General features: G+C 37.0%; 1 protein-coding gene across 1 annotated transcript; it reads left to right on the top strand.

Annotated features, from left to right (window-relative positions):
* Positions 1 to 560: 560 nt before the first annotated feature.
* Positions 561 to 4,155, top strand: LOC132599756 (transcription factor bHLH95-like). The gene is made up of 3 exons (XM_060312984.1): positions 561 to 1,283; positions 2,874 to 3,290; positions 3,937 to 4,155. Exons 1-3 carry the CDS (start codon positions 933 to 935, stop codon positions 4,033 to 4,035), a joined length of 867 nt encoding a protein of 288 aa, XP_060168967.1. The 5' UTR covers positions 561 to 932; the 3' UTR covers positions 4,036 to 4,155.
* Positions 4,156 to 12,196: the final 8,041 nt, after the last annotated feature.

The following is a 12,196-nucleotide window of genomic DNA, read 5'->3' on the forward strand; positions in this document are numbered from 1 at the left end:
ACCAGTTAAGCAATGTGGGGCCAGGACAGCCCAAAATGAGACCCAATTTAGTGAGATCAAAATTTGTACAGTGTGAGCTTTATGTGATGATCTGCCACGTCATCAAGCCACCTAGACGTGACATTTAGCTACTGTTTTTGTTTTGAAGCCAGTAACGGCATTTTGGCTAATGATTGTATTTTGGTTTGTTCTCCTTCCCATCGAATCATCATCCTTTGCATCTTTATACAACCTTTTGCCGCCCCTTCTTTTCCTTCGTATTCACCCTTTCCCCCCTCCTTCCTTTTTAGAGCCCGTTTGGATTGGCTTATAAGTTTCTTATAAGTTGTTTTTAATTTTTTTTGAGTGTTTGGCTAGCCAGCTTAAAGTCATTTTGTGCTTAAAATAAGCTCAAAAAAATAATTGGGTCCATTTGACTTCGCTTATCTAAAGCAGCTTATAAGCTGAAAACAGTTTATAAGCCAAAAAAAATAAATTAGACTACCCCAACTTATTTTTTTAGCTTATAAGCTGTTTGCAACTTATAGGCATAAGTCCATCCAAACAGACTCTTACACTTTTTCCACCCCTACCCTCAACTCTCAGTTCTTTTTCCATCTATATATACGTACACATTCATTCGAAATCCTTCATTATATGCGGAAAAAAATATCCATTTTCATATAGAAAGAAAATAATTCTCAAATATCCCTAAATTCTTTCGTGGTTTGGACAACTAATAGATTAATGTTTCATTCGGTGACTTTGGTCGGCTTCCTCACTAAACCAATTTGAATTTGAAGTACGATCCAGATCACGTCTCACTCATGTTATATGATTGCCTTTTCAAGTTATACGCGTTTAGACTTTACTTTCTATTCTCCTTCTAAATCCGGTCAAATAGTTGTTCTCAGTTTTTTGTTATCTAGTTGTAAATTGTACCTCTCTTTAGAATGACGAGAAAGGGAATGGATGAGGGCGGTGGGAATTGTATCACATGGGAAAAGCAGAGATGGTCTTTTTCGAATTCAGATAACTCAGGTGGGAATGGGGTAAAACCAGCTGGCAAGGAGTTACCCGATATCTCTGATGATGTTGCTAGGGAGACAAAGGGTGGCGGTAGAAAGAGGAGTGTGTCAGCAATGAACGGTGGCAAGGGAAATGGAGAAGGGAATGAAGGAAAAGCTAATGAAGGAGATCAGTCAGATCATGATATGCATATATGGACAGAAAAAGAGAGGAGGAAGAAGATGAGGAACATGTTCTCTAATCTTCATGCTTTGCTTCCTCAACTTCCTCCTAAGGTAAATTCTTTTCCTTCAATGTTGTATATGATCTTTAAGAGAACCCTGCCAACATAATATAGAAACCATTGTTTTCTTTGCGACTTCTCTTTGTCAGTTCTTTTGATTCTTTCAATTTCGGATAGTTACAATCTTTCTAAATTTTAGTAGGCCCAAAAAGAATCTTATATGCAAGTTGACTGTGAGAGACATCAATCTTAGGGAAAATGATACTCGGCTTTCTTCTTATCGTAACCAACTACCAAAGTATTAGTCACATAGGACAATGGATTTTCAATGTCACAAACAGTCCACAACACAATGTAGATGTACATCTTAAAAGGTCCCCGCATTTTACGAAAATAACACGCACTTGTCTTTCCCCAAAAAAAGGGAAGAAACGAACAAAACTGAACTTCCGCATTTTTCGCATGTACAGTAGTAATTAAAGAAGCTAAGAAAGTATTCCGAAAGTGACATCCATCTCACTTTTTTTTCTTGAATCAAATCAACATTATTCTCACTTTTTTTTTTCTTGAATCAAATCAACATTCTCCCTTCCATGATGAAGTTGTGGAGATGTAATAATTAACCATTCAAATTTCTCCAAATGAACTACATTATCTTAGTCCAATTCCAAAGTATATTGAAAAGATTTACGTTATAATTAAACCGTACAGAGATCTTTTACGATATCAGTGTTGATTAATTATTAGCTTCTTAAAAATGATACTACATGTGATCAGTGGCGGATCTGGGATTTTTACCAAGCGGGTTCAAAATAATTAAGTAAATATACAAAAAAAAAAATATATATATTATTATATTTGTACTCTAGAAAGGAGATAGCTATGAATGTAATAGAACTTGATGTTTGTATTTTTCGCCGTTGAAACTTGAAAGGATCCAGCCGAGAGAAACGATGAGAAGTTTGGAATTAGGGACTGTTAATACGTTTAAAATTATGTATATAGAAAAACTTTCCTAAGTTATATGTGAAAGAGTTTCTTTTGTTTTTGGAGAAAAAGAAATATGGTATAGTCATTACAAGAGATAGCTTTTAGAAGTTAAATTGATTAGGAAATGGTAGTGCTCATGTGTTGTTGGCCAGTTTCGAACTCAGATGTTTGCTGAAAAAATGAACCCACTTTGCCGTCAGGCCAAACATGCTCTTATGTTTAACTGGAGTCAATATTAATTTATAACTATATTTCGTCAAAGACAGATCAAATATACTTATATATACCGTGTAATTTTTTGATGAAGTGAGTTCATATGAACCCACTTGACACTATGTAGGTCCACCCTTGCATGTGATTGATTGAAGAGAGTTGGGGGGTGGTGGAGGGAATGGTAGACAACATGGAAGGAGTAGAGAAAGAAAAATTATTTGTCGGTCGAGGTCGACATCTTTAGTGAAGAAATTGGCAAGGTACAATATTTTGAACTAAATAGGATAATATTGTTAATATGATACGTATAATCTACCGCTCCTGTTATCTTCAATAACAAATGACTTGATTGTCCACATAAATTTTATGCTGTTAGTAGATACAACTTAAATTCGTCTTCAAATTATTAAATGTTCATTAATTCCTCCTATAAATGCAGGCAGACAAGTCGACCATTGTGGATGAAGCAGTGAACTACATCAAGACACTCCAGCATACCCTTGAAAAGCTTCAGCGACAAAAGCTGGAGAGGCTCCATGGCATGGCAACTATGATGAATCCTTCAATAATCAGCTCCAGTATTATTAGTAGGGAGGCATTTTTAGCTGATCAGGGATCTACAAATAACGCAACACTTTCAATGCCTCATTTGCCAGCATTCTTTCAAACTTGGACATCTCCCAATGTTATCCTAAATGTTTGTGGCGACGAAGCTCACATTAGCGTCTGTTGTCCCAAAAAAACAGGCCTTTTAAGTACCATTTGTTATGTATTAGAGAAGCACAAGATAGAGGTGGTATCTGCCCAAATTTCATCAAATCAACACAGATGCATGTACACAATTCAAGCCCGCCGTGTAAGTTCATTTTTCCTTCTCTATCTGTCCTCTCTTTTAACTTCACTCCTTTTCTTTTCTTTTTTTCAAAAATAGAAAGACTGAATGCCACAATGAACGTGCTACTCCTCATAGATGCATATATAGTTTGCTGGTATTTATGCATTACACTCTCTAAATTTGAATAATTTAATTAAGTAATTAATTACAAGATTGCTGTAATGTTTGCTAACTAGGGTTTGATGAACAGCAGAAAATGTAAAATTGGAATTATTATATCATTCTGCTTTTGTCAATAAATCACGAATATTTCAAGACTAGCCATCATAGCTAGTAGCATATCATCATTACTTTGGCAGGAAAACGCGATACACACGCATTAAATTTGTTTCAATGCTTCTTAAATTCTGTTGCTATTTGGCACTAATTAATCACATCATGTCCCCCTCCCCTTGTCCCTCTCTTGGTTTGATTTGAAAAAAACATTGCAATTTAAACCTCCATAAGCACCCCGGAATTTCCTCATACAACAATGTTGATGCTTAGAACGTTATCAAGTCTTTAGTGACAATTAGGTTTCCTTTAAAACTTGCCATATACTAGCGTTTCGGTTGATTTTCGAATTTCAATTTGATCAAATTTTTGGTTGGTTATGAAACAACTTCAGGCAAGTGGAGCTGCAGATCAATTCTCCGAAGCCTCTCCCGTGGAAGAAATATACAAGCAAGCAACAGGAGAGATAATTCTATGGGTGTCTTCCCAGTGATACTGCAAATCAATTTCACCATATATAGGAGATATACTCTTTAAAACTTCTATAGAAATTATGAGGGTTGTAAAGAATGGTTTATTTTACGTAGAGATTGTACATCTTCCTTCAGAGATACGATTGTCCTTGATATCAGCATTGTCACGTAAAGGTTTCTTCTTACAATAGCTCCTTAGACCTTAGCTATTAACGAAATGGAATGCTAGCTCCTTGTTGGATTTTAGGTTCATAGCGCAATCGAAACATCTCTAATTGATGATACAATAATATCTTGTCAGGTGTTGGACTGTTGGGTTTTGATCATCTCTCCAAGATATAGTAAAGCATCTCTTTCAAAATGTATTTATCGTATTCGTATCAAGAATAACATTAATTTCATATCATTATTTGGTTGAATAATCTAATTATTGATTTTTAAATGGCTACCTAGAGACCCCTAAATTTGGCATGTTTATTCAAATCCCCCTTAAATTATATACTTGGTCCTAATTATCCCATTGTACTTAGCTTTTTTTTACAATCATTACCCCCTCAAACAATATCTGGTCCTATTTAACCCCTGTACTTGACTTTTCTATAATCGCTACCCCCTAAAATTGAGATAAGGAAATGGTATTTTAGATTTTTTAACACACCAATATGATGTGGTGTTATTTTACACTCTCACGCGCCAAACGTAATTTGAAATCACTTGGATTAAATACGCGCGCGGGGACAATTAGGACAAGTTATTGTTTGAGAGGGTAACGATTATTAAAAAAAAAAACCAAGTAATTAAAGGAGATAATTAGGATCAGGTATAGTTTAAGAGGGATTTGAGTAAAATGCGCGAAGTTTAATTAAAGGGGTCTTTAGGTATTCTGTCATTACTCACATACTTACTAGCTAGCAGTTGAATTTCTTTTTTTTTGTGTGTGTGTGTGTGTGGGGGGGGGGGGGGGGGGGGGGAATAGGAACAAAAAAGAAAAGAACAGAACTTGTTAAGTTTTGTTTGATAGGTAAGAAGAGAACTTGTTGAGTTATATTCCAACTAATTGACTATATAATCTTTCCTCCTTCAACTAAACTAGTTTTTGACAACGGACGATCATTATTATAAAATTTGTCCCACAAATGATGGGTATCAAATATAATGTCCAATGTGCACTTGAGCCAATGTCCGGAAACAACATTTCTATCTCATAAGGTAGGAGTAAGATTTGCGTACACTCTATCCTCCCTAGACCAGTGACATTATAGTGGGTATATTGTTGTTTTTATGTTAAAAGTATTCTTTGAAGCTGGTGGACTGATTAATCTTAGAACCATTTAAAAGATTCACTTTTGAAGATTCTTCCTTCTTTTATTATCTGAAAAGTTTTAAAAAATATATGTGCCTCTAAATATGGGCAAACTAAGACATCTACATGGAAAGCTATCAATGATATTGTTTTCAACATCAAGATCACCGTCTCTAAAGAATTCCCTTAGGTTAACTTGAGTACTAGCTGAAAGGAATTGCGTGAGAAGGCTGGTAGTCTTAAACTAAGACTCAACTGTATTCTAATCTACTGGAATAAGCCTCAAATTAAACTAATTATATCAAGTTGAATACTGATGGAAGCTCTATGACTAAAGGTTTTGAAAGAAGGGGTTGGAGGAGTTCTAAAGAATAACTTAGGCCAATATGATGGCTGATGGATTAGGCAAATGGGCAGCAACCCTAAACTTGTTAAAAAAATAAAATTATTAATGGAAAAGACCTTTCTCGAACTATGGAACCCGTCACTTTTGTAACCCAAAAAAAAAAAGAATTTGGAACCAAACTAACCCATTAAAAAAAAGAAGAACCAAACTAGGCTTCACGCACAGATTCTGTGCGTGAAACCCATACCAAAAACCCCCGACCCCAACCTTTATTCTTTGGAATTCAAACTCAAAATTAAGGTTTTTTTCGTACTTTGACCGAAGATTATTCACGTTTAAAAATATCGGAATATAAATATTTTATATAGAACTTAATATTTTTTTTAGTGTACAATAATATCGGCTCATTACATGAAGTATACATATACATTTGGATCGTCGTTTTAGGGGTTGTAAAGTGCTCCGAAGTACGTTTGAAAACTTGTTATATTTAGGTTTAAGTGTCATATTTTATAGGGTTTTGATTAATCTCTTTTGTTTTACTCCCAAAGCTATGAAAGTACTTTTTTGGTTCAAGAAAGATAGAAAAGAAAAAATTACTCTGCTTTGTAGTAGGTTTTTGTTTTTTATGTCTTTTTTGTTTTGTTATTGTATTGTGTAATCCACATCTTTTGAATGTGCAAAAATAAATATAATATTTAAAAATAATTCATTCAATATGAGATGTTCATAATAATTGAAAAATATTTCATTCCATTAGCAACAAAATACATCATTAAATTACAATAGACTTAAAAAAAATCAAGTTCTAGACACTCTTCTACTTCCAGATGTGCTGCCACCACGGGAGTTTTACCCACATGAACGCTTATGTTACACCTCAGAAAATCTTCCGTTGGTACACAAGTGAATGAACTAGTGAGGAGTACGAGTATATGATATTTCCATAAGTAAGAAACAATGTTTGATGACCCTAAGTGAGATTTCACGGGCATCCAATGTTAGACGAGAAAGTTGGCTAAGATGAGGCAAGGCATACGATAGGTATCGGAAAGGAAATATGAGTAACGAGTTAGCAAGGCCTAAATGATGACTTGGAGAAGAGTGATAACGTCCCTTAGATTGGTATTGAGGTGTTGAAAAAGTGTTAAGAAGGTTCCATAAGGATTGAAGATCAAACGAATCGACGAAACGAACTTCGGAACCACTGGCCAAACATACTGGCCGTATAAATTATACGGTCCGTATGTTTGGGACCGTATAATCAGCCCAGAAAGGCAAAAAGTTTCTGGACCAAATATACGGCCAGACATACGGTCCATATAAATTATACGGACCGTATGTTGGTCCGTATAAGTGGTCGGGGCAGATTTTTGGTGCATTAAATAAAGGGATCAAGGTTATTTCATTTCACTTCCACTTCACACCCCTTCTCTCTAAAACATATCCCTACATATATTCCACAAGAATTCAAGGATATTTGGTGATCAACAACATAAACCAAGTGAATCAAGTGTAAGAAAACCATCAAAGATCATTCAAAGTCAAGAAATCTCATGGAGGTAAACTAGGGTTTTGCTCAAGTGGAGTATTATCAACCAAGGCTTGTTCCTACAACATCTAAGGTAAGATTCATGATTTTTCTATGTTGTTTAAGGTATTTAAGAGTTGAAATACTTGGATTGTAGAAAGGTATGGCAAAATGGGTCATGAATATGGAATAGTGTCATTTTGAGAAATAGTTTGAATTGAGTTATGAATCTTGAAGTATTGTGATGCAAATGTGTTATAAATGATGTGGAGAACATGAGATGAGTAATTTACGTGAATGGACATAGTCGTGTGTTATAGCCATATATGTAAGTGATCGAAAGCAAATTGAGAAATGTGGATAATGTGGATGAATAATGACTATTGTTACGGTGTTGTGAATGTATCGTTGACGTTTGGGAGTTGATATACGTTATGGAGGAATGTCGTATAAATAAAAGAGATGCTGTCCGATTTTCTCTAGCTTTAGTCATATATGCTAGCTATCGATTCTAATGATAGCATGACTTCAATGAAGGTAGAAACGCTAGCATTGGAGGAGAGCGCGCAAGTGTAGAGTAGTTGAACGGAAAAGGTATGTAAGGCTAACCCTTCTTTCATAAGGCATGTTTCTTTGGCCAAATGTCTAAATCTTCTATGAGGCTATGATATCCTTCAAATGATTTGATCTTCTGAGCTTGTAAGCTCACGATTCTTGACTCGCTACGATTGTACTAATCCCTCATATGGCGAGTAAGCCTATAGAGATAGATGTGGTGAATGACGATAATAGTGATAATGATATCGATGATAATGGTAATAACGATGACGATAACGATGACGATTATGATAATGATGTTAATGGTAAAGAGGCTTATGAGCCATGATGTATATGTATCTATGTACGACTATTATGGAACCCCGAGCTTATGAGGCCGGGTAAGATATGTAAATAAGTATGTATATGATTACGTAACGCGCGCACACCTCTGCAGATGGTACGGACAACCCTGACGCCTTGGTAGGGCCAGGTAGATGTAACCCTGAAGCCTTGGTAGGGCCAGGTATGAGTAACCTTGAGCCTTAGTTGGCCAAGTATGTATGAAACATCGGTCCTACGTGGTCGGGTATGTTATGTAAATGCTATGTATATGATATGATTATATGTATGATATGAATACGAATATGATATGACTATGTATATGAATGTGAATAAGGGGCATGTATACGAATACGAGCACAAATATGGTACGGGTACTATTATGAAAGCGGATAATGATGTATGTACACAAACACATATTAGAAATGGAAAGTTCCTAATAAAGGGAAGTAAGTGAATATGACGATGATATTGCCATCTCCCATTCTATGCTATTTCTTATGTTGCTATTTATGCTTCTATATTGATATTGATCATGCTTTACATACTCAGTACATTCTTCGTACTGACGTCCTTTGGTTTGTGGATGCTGCGTCATGCCCGCAGGTGCACAGGGAGACAGGCTTGATCCATAGCTGCTTTCTCAGAGATTACATAGCAGAGCTCCATTTCATTCGGAGCAATAGCTTTTCGATACTTATTCTTTTGTGTACATAGTTATGGGCACAGCAGGGTCCTGTTCTACATTATGCAAGAATTCCCATTCCAACTTCGCACTTCCAACCCAATATCAACGTTCTCATATTCATTTACTAATTCAAAGTTATTCATACATAATTCAATAACATTTCAAGCAACACTCAAGGATTCAAGCAATCCCGCCAATTCCATATTCCATCTGAAACTTCAACAAATGCGACGAAACAACAAAGTCGCATTGTCTTCTTCCAAATTCATTAACAACAACCATAATCCACATTTTAGAACTCTACTTCCATAGTTACACAAAAACTATATTAAAAACATATAATTTCCCATAACAACATACAACCAATTTCAATGCCGACTTAAATCGTTAAACCTTTATTTACGTCATAAATGCTATAACGACACAATTAGCAAACCAAATAAAATTTATTTCACCTCTCCCCTCACCACCATGGCTCACGGCCATGCACACACTTCACACACACACACGCCATGCACCTACACACCTCAATCCCATAATTTTCATGCAACTTTAATCACTATAACATATACACTTCTTCCATAACATAAAAGAATAGAATTATTACCTTTTTCTTCAAACTTCCACTTTCCGCAAACGGAGTTTTCTCGCTTAACTAATTATACCACGTCAAAGAGCGTCTTGAACTTATTAAGAATTCAAGAAGAAAGAGATTTTTGAGTCAAGATTGATGGACTTGGATTTTTTTTTCTTTCACCTTGCTCGGCCGAATGGCTTGTTGGAATCTCTCAAGTTTTTTTTTTTTTTTTTTTGGTCTTGAATGTTCTATGGATGAACATATATAATAAGCCCTCTTAGTTAATTAGTCACATGACTAATTACTTGGGCTTGGGCCAAGACACATGGCCGGCCACCCCCTTCGCTCTTGGGCCTCATTTTTCTTTTATATTTTTGAGCCCAATTAATTGTGAATCTTATTTTGTAATTCACGAAACTAATTTCTAAAATTCCAATTTTTCCCTTGGCATTCCTCCGTATTTCCGCAACAATATTTTTCATGAATAACACACATATATGCAATAAAATAAAATAAAGCCCTCATTTCCTACAAAGCAAGATTATTCCAATTTTTCCAAATACGCAAAAGTGCGGGATATAACATCCTCCCCCCCTCCCCCCCTTTAGAACATTCGTCCGCGAATGTTAAAATTAGCCTTATAAATCTCATAAGCATTTGGGGGGGGGGGGGGGTTCTTGTTACGAGTAGCACATATAAATTATTTACCAATCAATATAAGAAATTTAGAAATCTAGATTACCTGTAGGTGTAGAGAACAAGTAAGGATATTTCTTCTTCATTTCGTCCTCTGCCTCCCAGGTCATTTCTTCTCTATTATTATTTCGCCATAAAACCTTAACAGAGGGTATATCCTTGGTCCGCAGCCTCCTCACCTGATGATCCAGAATAGCTACAGGTTGTTCTTCATAAGACAAGTCTTCCGTCACCTGAATATCATCTACTGGGAATATTCTATCAGGATCACCAACACATTTACGGAGCATGGATGCATGAAATACCGGGTGTACTGCCTCCAGATCGGATGGTAAGTCTAGCTCATAGGCGACCTCGCCTATCTTCCGAATAATCTGATATGGCCCGATGTACCGCGGGCTAAGCTTACCCTTTTTACCGAATCTCATGACACCCTTCATAGGCGATACCTTCAGAAATACCCAGTCGCCAATCTGGAACTCCAATGGTCGACGTCGTTTATCTGCATATGATTTCTGTCGACTCTGGGCAGCCAATAACCGTTCCCGAATAAGTTTCACTTTGTCAACTGCTTGTTGAATCACATCCGGCCCAATTAGTTTAGGTTCACCCACGTCGAACCAACCAATCGGAGATATGCATTTTCTACCATATAGGGCTTCGTACGGTGCCATCTGGATACTAGAATGATAACTATTATTATAAGCAAATTCAATAAGCGGTAAATGATCATCCCAGCTACCTCTGAAATCAATAACACAGGCCCGCAACATATCTTCCAATGTCTGAATAGTGCGCTCGGCCTGTCCGTCGGACTAAGGATGAAATGTTGTACTAAGACTCATTTGAGTCCCCAATCCTTCCTGAAATGATCTCCAGAAATTCGCTGTGAACTGGGCACCTCTGTCAGTGATAATAGATAAAGGAACCCCGTGAAGTCTTACTATCTCTTTAAGATACAATCTGGCATAATCCTCAGCCGAATAAGTAGTCCTGACCGGAAGAAAATGGGTTGATTTCGTCAATCTGTCAACAATAACCCAAATAGAATCATACTTGCGTGGAGTGCGCGGTAGACCTGTAACGAAATCCATATTAATCATTTCCCATTTCTGGGCTGGAATTTCCATTTCCTGTAGTAATCCGCCGGGCTTTTGATGCTCGATCTTGACTTGCTGACAATTTGGACACTGGCCAACGAACTCTGCAATGTCTCTTTTCATACCATCCCACCAGTATAAACATTTGAGATCATGATACATTTTAGTGGAACCAGGATGAACAGAATATCGAGCATTATGCACTTCGCCCATGATTTGCCGTCGTAACCCTGCAACGTCCGGTACACATAATATGCCTCCATATAATAATACCCCTTCAGGCAAAATTTCGAATGAAGTCTTTTCTTTATTGAGGGCCACATTTCTGTACTGTGCCAAAACAGGATCTTCGAACTGACGCTGCTTTACCTCTTCTATAATGGATGACTCAGCAACCTCTCGAACGGAAACCCCAACATCTCCAGAATCTACCAAACGGACTCCAAGGCTAGCTAACTGACGAATCTCACGAACTAATTCTTTCTTGTCAGGCTGCACATCAGTCAAACTGCCCATGGACTTGCGGCTCAGTGCATCAGCTACCACATTAGCCTTCCCAGGATGATATAAAATATCGACGTCGTAATCTTTCAATAATTCAAGCCATCTTCTCTGCCGCAAGTTCAGCTCCTTCTGTTTAAAAATATACTGGAGGCTCTTATGGTCCGTATAAATATCAACGTGGACCCCATATAAATAATGCCGCCATATCTTCAAAGCATGAATCACCGCGGCCAATTCCAGATCATGAGTGGGATAATTTCTTTCATGCGGTCTGAGCTGCCGGGAAGCATAGGCTATGACTCGACCGTGATGCATTAACACACAACCTATCCCAATACCAGAAGCATCACAATAAACGACATACCCGTCTGACCCCTCTGGAAGAGCTAAGACTGGAGCTGTAATTAATTTTTCCTTCGGTGTCTGGAAACTGCGCTCACAGGCATCTGTCCACTGAAATTTTGCTGCCTTCTGAGTTAGCTTGGTTAATGGCGCCGCAATAGAAGCAAAAGTTTCCACAAATCTTCTATAATACCCGGCCAAACCCAGAAAACTGC

Source organism: Lycium barbarum, chromosome 6 (genome assembly GCF_019175385.1).
Source record: "Lycium barbarum isolate Lr01 chromosome 6, ASM1917538v2, whole genome shotgun sequence".
NCBI classification, from domain to species: Eukaryota; Viridiplantae; Streptophyta; class Magnoliopsida; order Solanales; family Solanaceae; genus Lycium; species Lycium barbarum.

Coding starts and splice junctions, on each gene's coding strand:
- LOC132599756 (XM_060312984.1), top strand. CDS start 933: ATGACGAGAAAGGGAATGGATGAGGGCGGTGGGAATTGTATCACATGG. Junction 1,284..2,873: donor TTCCTCAACTTCCTCCTAAG/GTAAATTCTTTT, acceptor CTATAAATGCAG/GCAGACAAGTCGACCATTGT. Junction 3,291..3,936: donor ACACAATTCAAGCCCGCCGT/GTAAGTTCATTT, acceptor AAACAACTTCAG/GCAAGTGGAGCTGCAGATCA.